At 32.6% G+C, this 17,937-nt stretch overlaps 4 protein-coding genes across 6 annotated transcripts; 2 read left to right on the forward strand and 2 right to left on the reverse strand.

The window, feature by feature from the left end:
* Positions 1 to 2,661: 2,661 nt before the first annotated feature.
* LOC107468714 (FBD-associated F-box protein At5g56380) lies at positions 2,662 to 5,272 on the forward strand. Of its 2 annotated transcripts, none has more exons than XM_052254938.1 (4): positions 2,662 to 3,542; positions 3,653 to 3,817; positions 3,908 to 4,206; positions 4,766 to 5,272. In XM_052254938.1, the coding sequence occupies exons 1-3, from the start codon at positions 2,799 to 2,801 to the stop codon at positions 4,184 to 4,186; spliced, it is 1,188 nt and encodes a 395-aa protein (XP_052110898.1). In that variant the 5' UTR covers positions 2,662 to 2,798; the 3' UTR covers positions 4,187 to 4,206; positions 4,766 to 5,272. The 2 variants fall into 2 exon arrangements, with proteins under 2 accessions (XP_052110898.1, XP_015943546.1); XM_016088060.3 differs by having other exon boundaries at positions 3,668 to 3,817.
* Positions 5,273 to 7,168: 1,896 nt separating this feature from the next.
* On the forward strand, positions 7,169 to 10,548 carry LOC107468758 (uncharacterized). 2 transcript variants are annotated; one of them, XM_016088124.3, is made up of 5 exons: positions 7,169 to 7,372; positions 8,182 to 8,235; positions 8,719 to 8,822; positions 9,145 to 9,183; positions 9,597 to 10,546. In XM_016088124.3, exons 1-5 carry the CDS (start codon positions 7,297 to 7,299, stop codon positions 9,729 to 9,731), a joined length of 408 nt encoding a protein of 135 aa, XP_015943610.1. In that variant the 5' UTR covers positions 7,169 to 7,296; the 3' UTR covers positions 9,732 to 10,546. The 2 variants fall into 2 exon arrangements, with proteins under 2 accessions (XP_015943610.1, XP_052111412.1); XM_052255452.1 differs by lacking the exon at positions 9,145 to 9,183 and having other exon boundaries at positions 9,597 to 10,548.
* A 562-nt stretch (positions 10,549 to 11,110) lies between these two features.
* Positions 11,111 to 12,994, reverse strand: LOC107468729 (sphingolipid delta(4)-desaturase DES1-like). Its single transcript, XM_016088078.3, has 2 exons — positions 12,463 to 12,994; positions 11,111 to 12,144 (listed from the first exon to the last, which is right to left on the reverse strand). Exons 1-2 carry the CDS (start codon positions 12,643 to 12,645, stop codon positions 11,323 to 11,325), a joined length of 1,005 nt encoding a protein of 334 aa, XP_015943564.1. The 5' UTR covers positions 12,646 to 12,994; the 3' UTR covers positions 11,111 to 11,322.
* Positions 12,995 to 14,067: 1,073 nt separating this feature from the next.
* Positions 14,068 to 16,711, reverse strand: LOC107468571 (E3 ubiquitin-protein ligase AIRP2). Its single transcript, XM_016087877.3, has 5 exons — positions 16,380 to 16,711; positions 15,427 to 15,577; positions 15,277 to 15,343; positions 14,950 to 15,184; positions 14,068 to 14,540 (listed from the first exon to the last, which is right to left on the reverse strand). The coding sequence occupies exons 1-5, from the start codon at positions 16,460 to 16,462 to the stop codon at positions 14,330 to 14,332; spliced, it is 747 nt and encodes a 248-aa protein (XP_015943363.1). The 5' UTR covers positions 16,463 to 16,711; the 3' UTR covers positions 14,068 to 14,329.
* Between the last annotated feature and the right edge of the window lie 1,226 nt (positions 16,712 to 17,937).

A 17,937-nucleotide genomic window follows, 5' to 3' on the forward strand; every position in this document is an offset into this window, starting at 1 on the left:
TTTATTTAAAATATTTATTAATACAACATATTTTTTAGTATTTTAATTGTTTATTATTAATTTATACTATATGTTTTTAAATAATGATTGTAAAAGGTTAACCACGAAAAAAGGAGTTATAATTATCATTAATGGTTCCTATATTTTTTATTGTAGAATTAAAGAGTGAGAATAAAAAAACTTGATATCACATGTGCAGACGGAGTTGAAAAACTCAACTATACAAAAATAACATGGAAAAACATCTATCTCCCTACAATATTGAAAAAATTCAGCCTGTTGAGGAGCTATGAATCACGAATTCGCTCATGGTGCTAGCGTATTTGTGTCGGACACGAATCCGATGCCGATACACGATGGATACGTTAAACGAGTGTATAGGCGACGTGTCTTCTTGCGGTGCAGAATTTTGGTGAAGTGGTCATGAATTCAAACGAGTCCGACCCGATTCAGATGTTTATGAGACGAATCTATCTGCTGGACTGCAAATTTGCAATTGATTTTGTGATTTTATGTTCGATTAACCGATTTTTTCTTTTTAATTTTAAAATATTTTAAAATAAAAACAAATCAAAATTTAAATTTAAAAATAAAATAACTAATAAATCAAAACCTAAATCTATTTACCGTTTGTTTTTGGTGGTTTACTTAGTCACTAGTTTAGCTGTTGTTCTTAGTTCTCTGCGTTATTTTGAAGAAGAAGAAGAATAGAAGATACAGAAAATGATGGACTTGAAGTTGCGGTGTTTGCGGATGATGGATTTAAAAGAGAAGAAATCGATATATTTTCTGTTAGTAAGATGGTAAGAGTAGATTAAAATTTTTTTATTTCTTTTTAATAATTACATAATTCTAAGACTTTATTATGTAACTATATTTACTCTTATATTTACAATATGATATTTTATTAATTTAATATATTATTTAAATTTTAATTCACAATGTATCCTAAACGTGTGGTATCCAATGTTTTATAAAAAGAACGTGTCGACGTATCCGTATCGTGTCGTATCCGTATTGCGTGTCATATCGTGCTTCCTAGTATGTGGATCTAAAATTTTAAGATGATAGGTTTAATTATATACTAGCTATTACTTTAGGTAAACTTAATAACAATGCAAATATAGTTAAACAATGGAATGTGAGTGTTATTTAATTTCATGCATGTGCTCAGAGAAGCCAACTCCACCGAACTGGAAACAGATCAAGTGCAAGTGTTGAAGTTTTTATGGCAATACTCTCTAATAATTTATACATCAACAGAAGTTATTAAAGAAGCTCTATTATGCCTGGTCTAGTATAGCATATGCTCTTTTATATACATTAGCGGCTCAACCGACATTATCATACTGTTTAGTTGTTTTATTATTATTTTTAAAAAATTAATTTTTATATTTTATTTTAAACTTATAAATTTAATAAAATAATTTAAAAGATAAAAATAAATAATATTTAATAATAAATATAAAAATTTTATAAATTATTTAATTTTTAAAATGTATAAATTTATAAATTTTAAAGAACTATTTATATTTTATTTTGAGACAAATATAATATAATAAGTGGTATATATGTATATAAGTATTACTTTTTTTTTTTTAAATGTGGGGGCAAATGCTCCCTCTATATTAAACGTGGGTTCGTCTCTGGCTCTGAAGGAAGATGGGAGTTGTGAATAGGTAAGCGGCGATGGACTCAGCAACAACATGACAGGAGCTATGCGGTTTTTTTGTGAAGAAGTCGAGAAGAAGAAGATTTTAGGTGAGGATGATTGAGTTTATCTTGCATGGCTATAAAGTATAGACCGAAGCTATGAGTCATGTGTGATGTGAGGCAAATTATAATTCCTAAAAAGTGTTTATATGTATATATTCGGGGCAGATACACTCTAAACCCGTCCATATCCTGTCTTGAGCAAAATCTGCCCCGATTCGAGTCAAGTTATTACCCTTTTCATCCGGGTATGGACGAGTCGGGTACTTGCGTATTCGAAAATTCCTGCCAAGTCTAACCACGTATTGATACTCTATTTATTAAAGGTTTATCGCTAGCCAATAGATTGCTATATACACAAGGCGAGATTCTAACTCCTAATAATTGTTTAAGTGGACAAGTGAGTTGATCACTTAACAAACTCAAATTGATTAAGACAAATACTAATTATTTTTAACATTACAAATTTTGAGAGTTTGATTGTATATTGATTTTCCGTGATATTTTTATTTTTTATTTATTTTTTTAAATGTTCACTTGTTCTCACCCAACTTTATATATATATAGAATGTTCCTCTCTTTAGTTTTCTTTACCCTCTCTTTTATCGTTCTTACTTAAAATCTAAATACAGCTGCCGCCACTGCCGTCAAAACTCACAACCACGGCCCCACCGCTCTCCACTCGCCGGCAAATCACGGCACCGCTCGTACACCTCTTCTTTCTCTGAAATTCATTTTGTATTTTTGTTCATATTTGATTCATATCTTCTTTCAGTTTCCTTTTTTTTATTTATTTATCTGATCATTGTTAGAATCTTAGTCCTCAAGCGGAACCAACCAAAAGTTAAATTGATTCCTTCGTTTTCCCTAAATTGAAACCCTAACCCTAAGTCTAATTGTAACCCTTTCTCCAGATATAAAATTGACAAAAGGCGAATCCATCAACATGGATAGGATCAGTTACTTACCGGACACTATCCTTTGCAACATTCTCTCATACCTCCCAACAAAACAAGCTGTATCCACCAGCATCCTCTGTCGCAGGTGGCGCCATGTTTGGAAGGATCTCCAAGACCTTGACATAGATGATAGACCCTTTTGGTCCTCTGGGGAAGCCAGCTTTTTTTTTTGTCAATGCTATTCTAGGTCAGCGCAATGCAGATTCGTACCCCATCGAAAAGTTCCGCCTCACTTGCGAAAAATTTGAAGAGGATTCCATCTCAACATGGCTTAATGCCGTCATTGGCCCCTGTCTTCAGGAACTATATCTAAGCCTTAAAGTAAATGTGATGTTTGCAATCAAGTTGCCTAAAGCGATATTCACTTGTACATCACTTAAGTCCCTTGTTTTGAAAGGTGATATTTCATTGTATTATGGTCCGGAGTTTCCAGATGTATATCTGCCATCCCTCAAGAACCTAGAGTTGAATATTGCCCGTGTGGACAACAAGTTTTTATCTGGCTGTCCTGTTCTTGAAAATCTTAAGCTCATTCTACAGGACATGACCCCAAAAGGTTTTGTTTATATACCTACAATTCAGATGCCCCAGACATTGAAGAGTTTAACCTTTGAAGATTACTCTATCGTGTGTGATGAGATTAACCATCGTGTGATAGACACACCATCTCTTGAATACCTCCATGTGAAAATAGTGACGCCGGTGTTTTCTGAGCTACAGATTTCGGTTAGCCATTTTCCCAACATGGTGGAGGCACATGTTGATATTCGTGAAGAACACAAACTTGTTGAACATGTCTGTTGGGTGCCCATGCTTCTCCAGGCACTTCGTGAAACAAAGTTGTTGGCATTGAAACCTTACACAACACGGGTAACATGCTTATTATAATCCCATGATTCCTCAAGCTTAATGTTTGATATAACTCGATAATTTGAATTTATAACTATAATTTTGAATTAGGAATTATATTTAATATCTAGTTATCTTCTACACAGTGCTTATTTAGTGCTCCAGCTTTCAAGTTTCCAGAATTTCACCGTTTGCTCAATCTAGAGCTTGATATTCCATTTTTCAACACAAACTTCCTGCTAAACTTCCTTCACAGCTGTCATGTACTTGAAGCTCTCGAAATTCGTATTTGTGAGGTATGAATGCATTTCAAGTTAAATCTAGTGTCTCTATTTACTTTTGTTGTTTGGCTGAGTCTAATGAGAAGTGTTGTTTTTTGTTATCAGGAAGTCTATGTCCACACCATGGACTATAATGGACCAACACCACCAACCATGGTTCCCAGTTGTGTGACATCACATCTCAAGAGTTTTGAGTTTAGAGAATATCAAAGCGCTGCAGATGAATATGAATTTATTGCATATCTTTTACAAGGAGGACTTGTTTTGAAGACAGTGACAATTCATCTTAAATCTGGTTTCGACCGAGAGACAAAGTACAATATTTTCAAGGATTTATCTGCTATACCAAGGGGTTCTAGAATATGTCAGCTAAATTTTCATTGATCAAAATGCCATTTAACATGGTATGAACTCACACTATCTCTATCGTTATCATCTGTTCGTTGATCAAAACTGTTGACAAGATATCATCTTGGAGTCTTAGAGTTTTATATTATTAAAATTGCACAACATTGAGTCAATTTCAGGGCCAGTGTTCCACCTAAATTCTTGAAATATTTGTCGATGCTTGTGAATACTTCTTACCGAATATCATGCTTATGAATAAATTTGTCTGGTCCCCTGTTCCTTGAGAAATAATGAAATATGCACTTGAACATTATCGGTGGTTTGGATTTGCTAACTTTGATATTGACAATGACAAGTATTTTCAATTCTTTGTTTCATGCATAATTTTTTTTAGGTCCCTCAACCTTGGAAATTTATATATGCCGTTTAATGCTATGATTTGCATAAGCTCTTGAATATATCGATTTATGATGCAGTATGATGGTATCTCTACTCTCTGGGAAACCTGCCAAACGTTTGCTTGTTTTATGGTTATGTTCACAAAACATGTGGGCTGCTATTTAACCGTGTTGCTAGATTAAACCACTCTATACTCACCAGCGTCCTGTCTCGCAGGTGGCGCTGCCTCTGGAAGGAACTCCCGGTCTTGGACTTTGACAATGATAAGCATGGAGGGGATCATCGCTCTCCTGCTTTCGTCGATGCTGTTCTAGCTCAACGCACTGCTCTCCACATCCAGAAGTTCTGCCTCACCTAAGGATAAAGAATTTTATATTACAATTGACTAGGCTTTTGTTACCTTTGTAATGGAGATATTTCTGATATGATTTGAGGGCCATTTTAAAATTTTAATTGCCTGGGTAGCAGCCCTTTTGCTTTAGTGGAAATGTTCGAAGACTCTAGTCTTGAGTGATTGCTTTGCAACGTCATCATGTTTTTGAGGCTAGAAGAATGTTGTCTGCATATATGCTTTAATTTCACTGCGGAGATGTTATTTGCCACCCCATGTCTACTGCTGAGCAATATCAGCTAGGTACGTTCATATATATATACTACTAATAATTGTACAAAGCTCTAAGCTGGTTGCTATATACAAAGTGATTAACGATGTTACAAGGATAACTATAGTTGTTTGTTTTGACCAAAATGATAGTTAAATGCTTAAATTTGATTTTCTTCTGTTTACCTATTCGATATCGTAATTACAAGGATGTAAAATTGATTAAACCTCATAAAATCTATGTCTAGTCGTCTAGGTACATTATTGATTATTCCTCAAGGACTCAAATGAAAAAGAATAGTTAAAAATTTTAACCTGCAGTAGCAGACCCAGTAATTTGAGACATATATTCATGAATTTGACAAATGTTTTTTATATTTGGTAAAAGATCATTTTTGTCGTCCGCATTATGCATGATTGTTTGCAGTGCCTTTAGATCAATTTTAAAGTAAACATTTATCTGGTTTGAAAGATATAATTTGTAGTAATTTAGATAAGATCAATTTATTTAATTAAAAAAAACAAATTTAGATTCATAAAGTGAATAAATAAATCTTATTTTATAAAATATTTATAAATTAATAATAGTACTTAAATAAGATAAAATTATGTAATAAATAAAAAAATATAATTTATTATCGTGATTGCTATATTTTTCTTCTACTTCTTTTCTTCTATATCATGTCTTTTTCTTCTTCTTTCACATAATTTTTTTTAATAATGTCGTTTTCTTTTTTCATTTGATTTTTTTTTATCTTTCATTATTATTATCATCGTTGTCTTCATTTTCTTCTCCTATATATGTTTAACAAAATTATTGAAGATAGAAATTTTTATATATAAGACTGAAAATTTTAAAAGACCACATGTCAAGAATATTAAAACACAATTAATAAAATAAGTATAATACAAAAATTTTGGTACACAATATAAAATTTTTAAAAAAATTATGTATTTAAAATATTAAAACTCAACTAACAACATAATTTTTTTTTTTAAGACTCATTCACACAACCAAAAAATATATTCGTTATAATTTTTTTTTTTTACTTTATGCAAAATTTTTGTACTGAAAAAGGATAAAGGAAAAGCAAAACGTGATGTGTACGTGCTGACGTGCATTAATTTTTTGTTAGATTGATGTCAATTTGATTACACTTGATTATAAAAATATTTGTATATATAGTATTATCGTTAAAAATATTATAAATAATATTATAATTTTTAGAAATTATTTTTAATATTAAGATGAAGATGATATTTTAGTTAAATATTGATATTTGAAGTGTATTACAATATTGTGAATGTGTAAAAAAAATATTCAACACATATTTTACGTGTGTATTAGAATAATATTTACATATATCCAATATGCATTGACTCTTTACCTTTAAAATTCATTTATCTATAATTACACCAAATAATTATATTTTTAACAAAAATATTAATATTTTTTTCATATAAAAAGAATTAACCTTTATATTTAATAATAAAATAATAACTATACTAATCGAATAAAAATATGAAATTGAATTGAGAATAAATTCAAAATTGAATTCAATCAATAAAATTTATCAAAAATAAAATCCAGTCTAGTTGAAATTAGTGCAACTTTGGTTAATTTTTTTTTAATTTCTATTAAAATATATTAAGATCAATTAGTATTTATTAAAATTATTTAACTAATTATTTAATCAATTAGTATTTAGGGTTTTATTTGAAATACAATAAAAAATAAATATTATATTTTTAATAAATAACAAAAAAAGAATTTATATTTAGTAAATGACTTATTTATTAAATCTAATTTTTTGTAATAATATTTAAATAAATATTTAGAAAATTCAAAAAAAAAATTCAAAACAAAATTTGATTTTAGATTTTTTTATTTTTCAAAAAAATATGTCCTTCACAATAATTTTTTTTAGTCAATAATTTATTTGTTTTCGACTTAAAAAGACTAGGATTCCTACCAATTAAATTAAACTTTGTGCTACCCTAAATGCCCTTATCCTGAGTCCCGAACCAATGGTACGGTAGGCATGTTTGGGATTTGAATTACGGAATTGCCTGGCGTGCTGTTTACTTTGGTGGCGCCTCTGTAATTGTGACTTTGTGTTGACGATTTGAAGAAAGAAGAAGAAAAATGATACCTCAGCAGTGGGCATCTCCATGTGGAAACCAATGCACCAATAAATACGCTGCCCTCACTCAAATTCCTTGTTTGTATCTCTTTTCTCTACTCATTCAATATGCTCATTCTTATCTATTGAATTTGTTGTTTTTTGTTTCTTATTCTTTGATTTTTGGTGTTTGGTGTTTTAGCTAAATTGTTATGGACCGTTGCTTATTACTCCCCAATTAGAAATTAGAACAACCTTTTGGAATAAAAAATCTGGGATTTCTTTATTAAGATACCCTAAATGGATTCACTTATCATAGTGTCATACTCATAAGTAGTATCAGTAGAGTGATACAATCATATTCTTCAGTAATCAATATGGTTTCCTTAGATTATATTGGGGTGGAAACTCAGGTGCAGTCGACTTCACTTGAAGTTGATAGCTGAAAGCCGTTAGATGGTTTGACTGATTTGACTAAATTTTTATTTAACGACTCTCAGTTATCAACTTCACGTGAAGTTGACTGTACCTAAGTTTCCACCTTATATTGGTGAGTTTCGATTTTGGAGGGAAAAGAAGGGGACCCAAGGGTTTGAACTTTGAGGTATAAAATAGACAAAGTTTTACCCGTCAAGCTCTTTCCTTTCCTCGAAAATCGAAATTCATATACACTTGGGGGAGCTAAAGTACCCCCATTCAATGCACTAAGCGCGCCTCATTTTCGGATTGTTGGGATAATCTAGGACATTGTTCATTCATGTTATGCTTTTAGGAAATTCCCATCGAATGGACCGTTTTGTGACCTTATTATGGCTTTGCAAGTTTTCTGATGTATGCTTATTAATCAATTTGTTTGTTGTGTAAGTTTTGGTTCTCACATAGCGTAAGCATTGCTTGTGTTATTGTAGGGCGGGTATTCTGCAAAAAGGGTTGTGACTCTGATGGAGAAACGTGGGAGGAATGTGAGATCATTTTGCTGCATTATTAATTTTCGTTACGAATGGAAACATTGAAAAAATATTTTCTTCTCAAAATGTAGGCATTATTAATTGCAGTTCATTGTGATTTTGCATCATACTAGCACAGTAGTGAATGTGCTTTTGTAATTTTCTATTCTTAATGTATTGTTTAAAAATAACTCTAAAATTTGTTTAGATTTAATTATCTAGGCTTTGCCTTTGGAATAAGTTAATATTGGACTTTGAATTGATTTTACAACAGCTAAACCACTTTTGCGAAAAGAAGTAAGACTAGTGATAATTTATGCAATTGAAGTAACACAAAATGCATATAAACGGGCTGGGTCTTACCATACATTATGGGTTGCCTGATAATGCAAGAAACGTTGATGTGAGAGTTTGACATTTCAAACTCTATGAATCTGTTTTGTCAATGGTGCAAGAACTAGGTTCTCATGTACAATTGATCGTGTATTTGTTAACCAGGTTTGGAGGATTGTAATCAAATGTGTTTCAAGGACCCTGTACTAAAGGACCAGCAGTGGAGTGCTTATATCGATCGTTCTCCTGGAGCTGCTAGTTATTCAGAGGTATTTTCTGTCTTGTCACATTTCAATATTCCATTTTAATGAACAATACCTGCAACTTGGTTGGATGCTGCTTTGGTATATTGTAACTGAGTTTTCCTTTGACGAGTTCTTTCACTTAATTTTTCTACACGTTTCATTGAAAATTCCAACAAATGTATGCAGGGAAAGGTGAATTTTCCCAATAGGAGGGAAAGCCAAAAGTCTTTTGTAAATAGAAACTGCCAAGTGCCAATCAGTTAACTTGTAGCTTTTTAATGGCTTAAAATTAATCATGGAATTGCTGTGTTTTCAAATTAATGATGATGTATCCCTTCATGTACAGGACTGTTTCCGTGCTTGTGTTTCTGGATGCGGTTATAAGGTCAGGTTGATTTAATAAACTAAATCTTGGTTAAATTGTTATATTTCTACCTAGCCTCCCTTTCTTTCAGATAAAAGCAGGGTCCTTAGGCTCAGAGAATCTTTTGAAAATGGGTTCTTTCTTTTATCTCGGTTTAACCTGATCTTTCTTCAGTAATAATTAATTCTTGTCTTCCTCATTGTTTTTCTTATTATTTTATGTATTCAGCATAAAAGCTGTGAGAAACTGTGTTATATCCCTTCTTCAAAAGTCATTCAGTATCGTTTATAAAGATAAGATTGTAATTTATAGTCTCAAGATTTGGCCTGCATGATGTATCACTGATATTTTGTTTTCCCAATTGCTTTTAAGTAGTTTGTCCATACATTAACTTTTACATATAATAATTCGATTTTATATCTTGCATGTGGCAGTTTGAGGTTATAACAGAAGAGGTGGATAAAGTTTGTCCCAACAGACCACCCAAGCCTGCCCCAGTTCAGAAGCCGAAGCCACAACCCATAGAACCCGTTGACCCACCTGAAGAGATGCCTGGCATTTCTGCATAGTGGAAATTGATGAACAAACCTAACCATTCTTTTTATACTTACAAGATACATATTTGTAGGATTTGGTGTTTTTGATCTTACATCCTACACCACATCAGCATAATTAAGGTTCTTTTTGGGGAAACAACATAAAATGCTTTTGCCCTTTTTACCTTAGAGATAGTAGAAGCCGAAAGCAAGGAATCCGGAAAATTTTGGTAGTTGGAACTGAGAACATGGTGAATGGCAGGAGGTTTATCTAAAGAACATTTTGGATTCTTTTTCGTCTGGCCAAATGAATAGTAGATTTGCCTTTGCCACCATACTGGCATTTTCAATCTCCTAAATTGGTTACTTCCATTTCATATGTTATATATTAGCCCCTTTTGACAACACCATTGTTCTTCACTTCTTATAGCAACTTGATCACTATTAATGGATTCTTCACTAGTGCGATTTGAATTTGGAAGAAACATGCATAAAAAGTTACTTAATTGGATCCTTATATGATCTTATTATTTTATGATAATTCACTTTGACTTCTTTTATTTATGTAATAACTTGCTGAATATAATACCACTTTGCCTTCCCTAGCCATAACAATTCTTTCACGCCTTACCCCTCTTATAAGTTTCCTTCATACTTCAAGCATGACACAGGTTATGCAGCCCAATATGAAACTACCACAGTACCACTGGTAGTCTGGTATTTGGGTATTGCTTAAAAGTCTTGAATTCTATAAAGTAGCGTATGTTTTGAAGTATTGGGATGGAGACTGGGAGATTGGAACTTAATATCATGTTTGTCGGCTAGAGATTGGTATTAAAATTTCAGTCTCTGTTTTTTAAATTTTAGTATTTGAGTACTTCCAAAAGTAGGACTGAAATTTGTAGGGACGGAGACTGAAATTTTAATAATATTTTATGTCTAAAATACTTTTATTTTAATTAATTAATTCTAACTTTACTCTTTTTGCAAATTAAATTAGAACTTCATTCTTATTTTAATCTTTGTCTCCCACTCTACACTAAACACAATACTAAAATTTGTTTCAGTTTTTGTCTCTCAGTCTCTCTTTCAAACGCGATCTAATAGAAAAGATCTTTCAAACGCGATCTAATAGAAAAGATAGGGATTGATCCTTCGTAGTCTTTATTATTTTAGACTTTCGCAGAGATAAAGGACCACGGCCAAGTCTCAACATCTATTGATACTGCTAGGCTTTGTTGTTGATATTGCTAGCTAATAGTTTGTTTAGGAATCACATTATTATGTTCAGTGATACACCTTTAAGGATTTAATAAAGGACCCCATGCAAAAATTTAATGCCTAGAAGGACTTCTTAGTTTTAAGTCAATAAGAGGAATGATGCATTTCAGCTAAATTCTCAGCCACCAGAATAAAAGTCAAAATTGTAGTTATCCTTTATAACATTTTCTGCCAAGGATATGCCTTTTCTAGTTTTCTTGTCCATTAAATGGGACACAGGCAAACAGAACTGACTACTAGGGTAAACAAAAAAAATTTAATTCATGCTTCTATTACATGTAACATTATCAAAAGTGGATTCTTATGAAGAAAAACCCAGCAAATATGCTTGTCTGGGAAGAATCTATTCAGTTTTCTTGTTTAGCTTTCTCTTCATTCGGCTGAAAGGTCCAACCGTTCTATCCATAATGTACATGTAGATGACCTGGCTCCAAGATTTGTAGCATTCTAGATTATCATAATACTCTGGTGCAATCTCCTTCACCTTGTGAAGCTTGTTTCCAGGGATTCTTGGAAAATCATGGTGTTCGTTATGGTAGCCAACATGCCAGGTGAAAAAGTTCAGAGGTCCATAGTAAGAGTATGTCTCTTGTTCCGGATGGAAGACATAGTGCTCCGAAATGAAGTGGCCGGAAATTGGATGCATCCCACCACCAACAAATGTGGAAAGTATCAGATATCCAAGGGATTTCCAGCTCCAGAAGTAAACCATTGCTGCATCAAGGGCTATCTGAACAGTGAAGTTAATGAATTCCCAGGTACCCGGAGGCTTCGGCTTGAGAAACAGTGGTCTGAGGGCATAAAAGAAGAGCTGTAAAAACACCCAAATGGTCTTTGCAAAAATATTCGTCACAACACGTCCTTCTGCGATGCTAGGGATATCCATATCAATGCCATCTACACCCTGGAAGCGGTGGTGCTCCAAGTGATACTTCTGGAAAGTTACAGACATCGGTACACCGATCGGGAGGTTGGCGAAAATTCCAAGCCATCGGTTTAAGCTAGGAGTTTGGAAGGCCAGATTGTGACTAAGCTCGTGGATAGCCAAGAAGAGGTTGTGGTTGAGAAATGAGCCAAAAAAGTATGCTACTGCCAATATCAACCACCAGCTGGAATCATAAAGCACAATGCCAGCACCAAGCTGAAGCGAAACCACCAGAGCGATCTGCAAGAACATAATTTCAACCACATTTAACACAATCAATAAATTTGCAGATGCAGAGAACCTTAATCATGCATACTGATCTATGGTCAAGAAAGAAACATGTAACAAATGAAAATGTGTTTTGTTGCGGAATGCAGATCTATTAATTGCATGAATCATTCAATTGAAGCGGTTAATCGCATTTCATCTAACCTAATAATAAGAAGGAGTTTAGATCCAATGGTTCCTGAACAATGCAATATAGAAATTCTAATCTCGGATCCACAAGAATAAACGAAAAGAAGCAATGGCGCAATGAAAGGGGAAAAAAAAAAGAACCTTGAAGAGAGCGGTGTAATCAGGGCCAAAAAGCTCCTTGATTTGAGGGTACTTGGAGAGGATCAAACGACGTCGTGAGGCATGGGGTTCGTCGGTGTATGACCAGAAGAAATCTCCGGCCATAACAACACCGTCCCGATCTACCAGTTCTCGTTGTTCTCTGCCGTCACCTCCTTTCCCCATTTTATTTTTATTTTTATTTAATTGTTTTTTGTGTTTTTTGCGTATGAGATGTGATGTGAAAGTGTTATCTGTTTTATGTCGCTGTGTGAGTTTTAGTTTATTGGATGAGAGACTCACACAGTCACACACCTCACATGGAAACCGAATAAACGCGACAAATATTTATTTGTTTGGGTAACCGTTACGGACACCCAAAATTAGAATAGGGAATCACCATTCACTGGTTATTATCGCTTTGACTCACCGTCTTCTTTGCTTTGCTTTGCTAATTCAACTCCTCCATTTTTGTCACTTGTCACACGTATTAGCCATTTTACTATTCTTAGCTTTAAACATGTCAGCCAAGCAAATTGAGATGCTTGAATTTGAATCATGAAACCGGTTCAACCGGATTGGAGCTGATTAGAAGATGGATAAGGACAGCACAAGACAGGCTGGATACACTTAGGTTACAGGTTTGAGCAAACTGTGGGCTTAAATTTCAAAACCAGAGCCCACTAAGCAGCTACTAACAATTCTTAAAAAGGTTGCTGTGCCTGTGAGTTCACGAGGGAGAATTAATTTGAATGTGATTAGTTGAAGAGTTGGAGCGCTGAGCTTTGAAGAGAATTAGTTGTTCTTGTGGTTGGAATATTAATAAATAAGAATAAATTATCATTTGTACCTATAAAAGATTTGGGCACTGATAAATGTACTCATATAGAAATAAAACGACAATTATAACCACAGAAGATGATTTTTGGTTACACAATTGATCTATTAGAGTACTTTTGACACACATAAACCATTTTCTGTAGTTACAATTACCATTTTATTTTTATATGAATACATTTATCGTAATAATTTATCCTAATAAATAAAAAGAGAATTCCAACGAGAAGAAAAAATTAAAATTGAAATGAATCCCTGACCTATGAGTCATGTAATTCTTCATTTTAACATATGCATATTAACTTACTAAATTTTGGGAAAAGTAAACATGCAGGAGGTCAATATTTAAAAAAAAAATAATTAGTATTAAGTTAAATATAAAATAAATATATTTTTTCTGAAATTTAGACTATTTTTTAAATAATTAAAACTTGTGGCTGATTAACCAAATCTAAAAGGCAATTTTTTTTTTCAAAAAAAAAAAGTTTGAGCTATTGATCTAATAATAGTTTATTTGGGCAATTTCTAAATTGAAAAGACTACATATAGTTTTCCCTTTAATGCTGTCATATAACTTCATTGCCTATAACATCATTCCACATTACATTTTTAGTGGGCAAGCAATGATAGATTCACCCACATTTTGCACAAAGTAAAAGATACTATCTTTGCTTTTGGGTTAAGAAGTATCTTTAGCATCATCAGGGTCCCTTAAATTCTTTGCCTTGCTTTTTGAGTGAAACTGAACTTAGCATCAGAAAATGCATCAAAGAGATCAACATTTAAACATGATTGATACAGGCAATGCAAATATCTTGTGAACAAAGTAATTCGATCGATCTGTACAATATGAATATACAAAATGGAGCTAGATACAATTTAGCATCTCAGCTTCCACCACCAACCCCATAGTAAACTCGGGTTGATGGATTCTTCTTCTGCCACACACTGCAACTCTATAACAATGAAAACTAAATTTATTATGCCATTAAGGTGAAAGGAAAACTACCCATCAAGAACAAGATCATTTACTTTATCTTAGTTGAGAGTCGTAGGGATCGAAAAGCGAGTCTGGAATGATCAATGGCAACTTATCTATGTACATGAAAAGCCTCTTGATATCCTCCCTTGTCACTGTTTCCATGTCAACTACATCCCGGCTATCGGTAAATACCCAGAGATCGCACGAGTTCACTCTCTTCAGACTATCGCGACAAAAGGGACACGATTGGGATCTTGTTCTCCTGAAAAACATGTCATAAATGAGATAGAGTGATTGATGCAGCTGCAGCAGCAACTCTTTAAGTTTGGTATGCAATTGCAAAAGAATGATCAATGTAAAGACCCAAAACACTTAGATATATTATCATGTACCGAACCAAATTTCAACCGGATGATAATAATGGATATCTAAAATTGAAGACAATGTTTTTGATGAATCATATAAGAACATATTGCAAACAACTTAAGCACCAATATTGCAGTCAATATTGCCCTTCATTGCCTTCTTTCTCATAACAATATTCTAGTGCTAATCAACAACTAAGCATGAAAGCACCCTAAACACTGCCAAATAACATTCAACTGCAAAAATATATTGATGGAGAAGTACAAAGAATCATGATGCAGTAGCAACCAAGAAAGAGTGAGTACCATTCACGGTAACATTTCAGGCACATAGCATGGATGCAGTTAGGCAGCACAATCTTACTATTCACTTCCATGCATATTCCACATTCTTCTTCTCTTTCAATGTCTATATCAGAATGTAGTTGATGATCCTCATCGTCTCTTTTTCGATACCTCTCCATACAAACAGCCTTCTGTTTCTTATCCTCTGAATCTGTAACCCCTTTCTGAAGTTGTAACAAAGACGGATAAATTACCGCTGATCAATGCAAAAACTCAACAAATCAGCTAAATTAACCGACACAAAGATGCAAAACAACTTATCATACAACAAAATAGAGGAACAAATACCATAGAATTCTCTAATGCTAGCTTTCCTTTCATGAGTAGACATGGTAGTTGTTCCATCCACATATACCTGCACCATGATAAAAAATTTTCAGCTTATCCCAATTTCTCAGCTCAATATGAAAAATCCCAATAACTAATCTATGTCTGTACCTTGTAAATTAGGATTCTTAACAAGCCAAGTGCTCCAGCAAGATTGCAATCTGCCCATTGCACCAAGAAAAGAAACAAGTGTGCAGCTGGACTGTATGACATTCTCATCTGAAGGCATGCACCATCACACTCCTTTGGAAACTCTGATGCCCTGCACATAAATAAAGCAATGAATTTTTGTCACAAACTACCAATATACTCTCTCTATTTCAAAATATTTGACAATTTGGTCAAAGTGACACATTGAAAAATCAATGTATCTCAATGCACCACCTTGTCCAGATTAACAAATATTCTGAAATGGTGGTTGTAAATGAATGATATAAGCTGAAGACAAGGAACAAGAGATATCCTTCTAAAAACCTATGAGTTACTAATTATTATTACCATTATAATTTTCAAAGTTTAGCAAGGGCATCATTAAGAACTTAAGTGTTACCATTATCTTCTATGAAGTATGAACAAACAACATCTAAAAGGCTCATCACAACACAAGAGAGATAACTTCAACTGTCAAACGGTGAAATTGTGAATTGTCACACATGCCAATATTATTAACATCACAAAATGTTCTCCTCAAAATCACATGTCACAGTTCTCTCTTTTGGTTTTATGGATAAGGCACATAATAAAAATAAAAAACTAACCTATAAAAGATTTGATAACTGAAAAAACAAAAACACATACAGGTGCGCGTTTTTATCACACGCAACCTAACAAAACATGAGGTGGAAAAATTTGACCACAGCCTTTTGAGTTTTGACAGAATCAGTGGTGGGGTTTCTGAAGAAACAAATAGAGAGAGAGAGAACAAGGCACACTGATTTTCGCTAATCAAAATCGAAAATCACTTCAACCATTAATTAATTGACAGCAATTTAGATGCACTCAATCAGAATTACATTTTCATGAGAGAGAGAGAGAGAGAGAGAGAGAGAGAGAGAGAGACTAACAGGGTATTGGCGTGCTGAATATCAGCTTCAAGGACTTTCAAGGAATCCTTGAAAGACCTTCGCATGGAAGTTCCTATGTACATTTTAAAGGCCTTTGCTTTTTCAATGGAAAACAAAAAGAGCTCAGAAAAGGAATGAGGAAGAAGAGAAGAAGAATCAGAGAGAAAGAGAGAAAGGAGTGAGAACCATAAAAAGGCAACAACAAAGTTTCATACTTTATTGTTTGTATCACTTAATATTCTGATGGAAATTAGGAAGAAGAAGAAGAAGAGTATTGAAGCTGAGGAGGAGTGGGGTTTCTCTGTCAGAGAGAGAGAGAGTATGAAGATGCTGATTGATTCTTTTTTGCCTTCTTCCTCCGCCTTCTATTCTCTTCTTCTGCTTTCCAAGGACACGTGTCTTCACCACACGCCCTCTCAAATTTACAACAAAATTTAATAATAATAATAATAAGTTGGAAATTCAGATACACTCCATTTTACGAACGGTTCTTAATTATTAATTTCATACGAAGTCACACCTGAGTTTCTACCTAAAATGAATGGTAAAAACTGGATGAAGTTAATAATTAAAAATAATTAAATAATTTAATAAATATAATTAAATAATAATTTAACGATTTTTAATTTTTAATTTACGTAAAAATATTTGTGCATGAATTATTAATATGTTCATCAATAATTTTAGACTGTTTATATACTAAGTTAATCTAATACACATGAATCTATTTTATAGGTACTTTTCATTTAAACCAACAATTGATATAGGATTAAGTTGTACATTCAATTATTACTTGATTAAGTGATTTAATTTTTTTTTAGATAACTGTATTTTTTAAAGAAACTTCTTGACATGAATGTCCTAAATTCCTGTAAATGAAAATACATGATTTCAATTTAGATTTGGATAAAGCTAAATTGTACTAATATAGTTTTGGATAAGTAGCAGTGATACTATTAAGTATTAAGGAAATAGGAAATAAATGAATATATAAGAGGGAATGTAATCATGCAAATCCGTGAATCTGACAGAGACCTTATCCATGTTCGGATCTATTTTCATTGATTTGCCACTTTTGCCCTTTTGGTGTTTTACATTATTAATTTTTTGATAGCTTTTTCTTCACGCACCGTTGATGGCTCCGCACTCCATCAATTCACAATCTTCACATCGCCCTCTATTTTCTGCATTAGATTTGAATTTTTTAGAGTTTAAATTTCATTTTAAAAAATAAAATATAATTTTTTATTTTTAAATAATTTTTTTATATTTATTCTTAATTCTACTTATAAAATTAATAATAAAAGATTATATTTTATTTTTTAAAGTAAAATTTAAATGTTAAAAGATTTAAATCCTTCTTCGTTTGCCATTCTTTACTTTTTTTCTATTCTACTAAAAATTTTATTAAATAAATTATTATTTATACTCATAAAAAATATAAATATTAATCAATATACTCATATAAAAATAAAACGACAATTGTAACAACAGAAGATGATTTATGTGTATCAAAAATATCCTAACAAATCAATTACATAACCAATATTCAAATATT

The sequence above is a fragment of the Arachis duranensis genome, chromosome 10, assembly GCF_000817695.3.
Source record: "Arachis duranensis cultivar V14167 chromosome 10, aradu.V14167.gnm2.J7QH, whole genome shotgun sequence".
In the NCBI taxonomy this organism is placed as follows: domain Eukaryota; kingdom Viridiplantae; phylum Streptophyta; class Magnoliopsida; order Fabales; family Fabaceae; genus Arachis; species Arachis duranensis.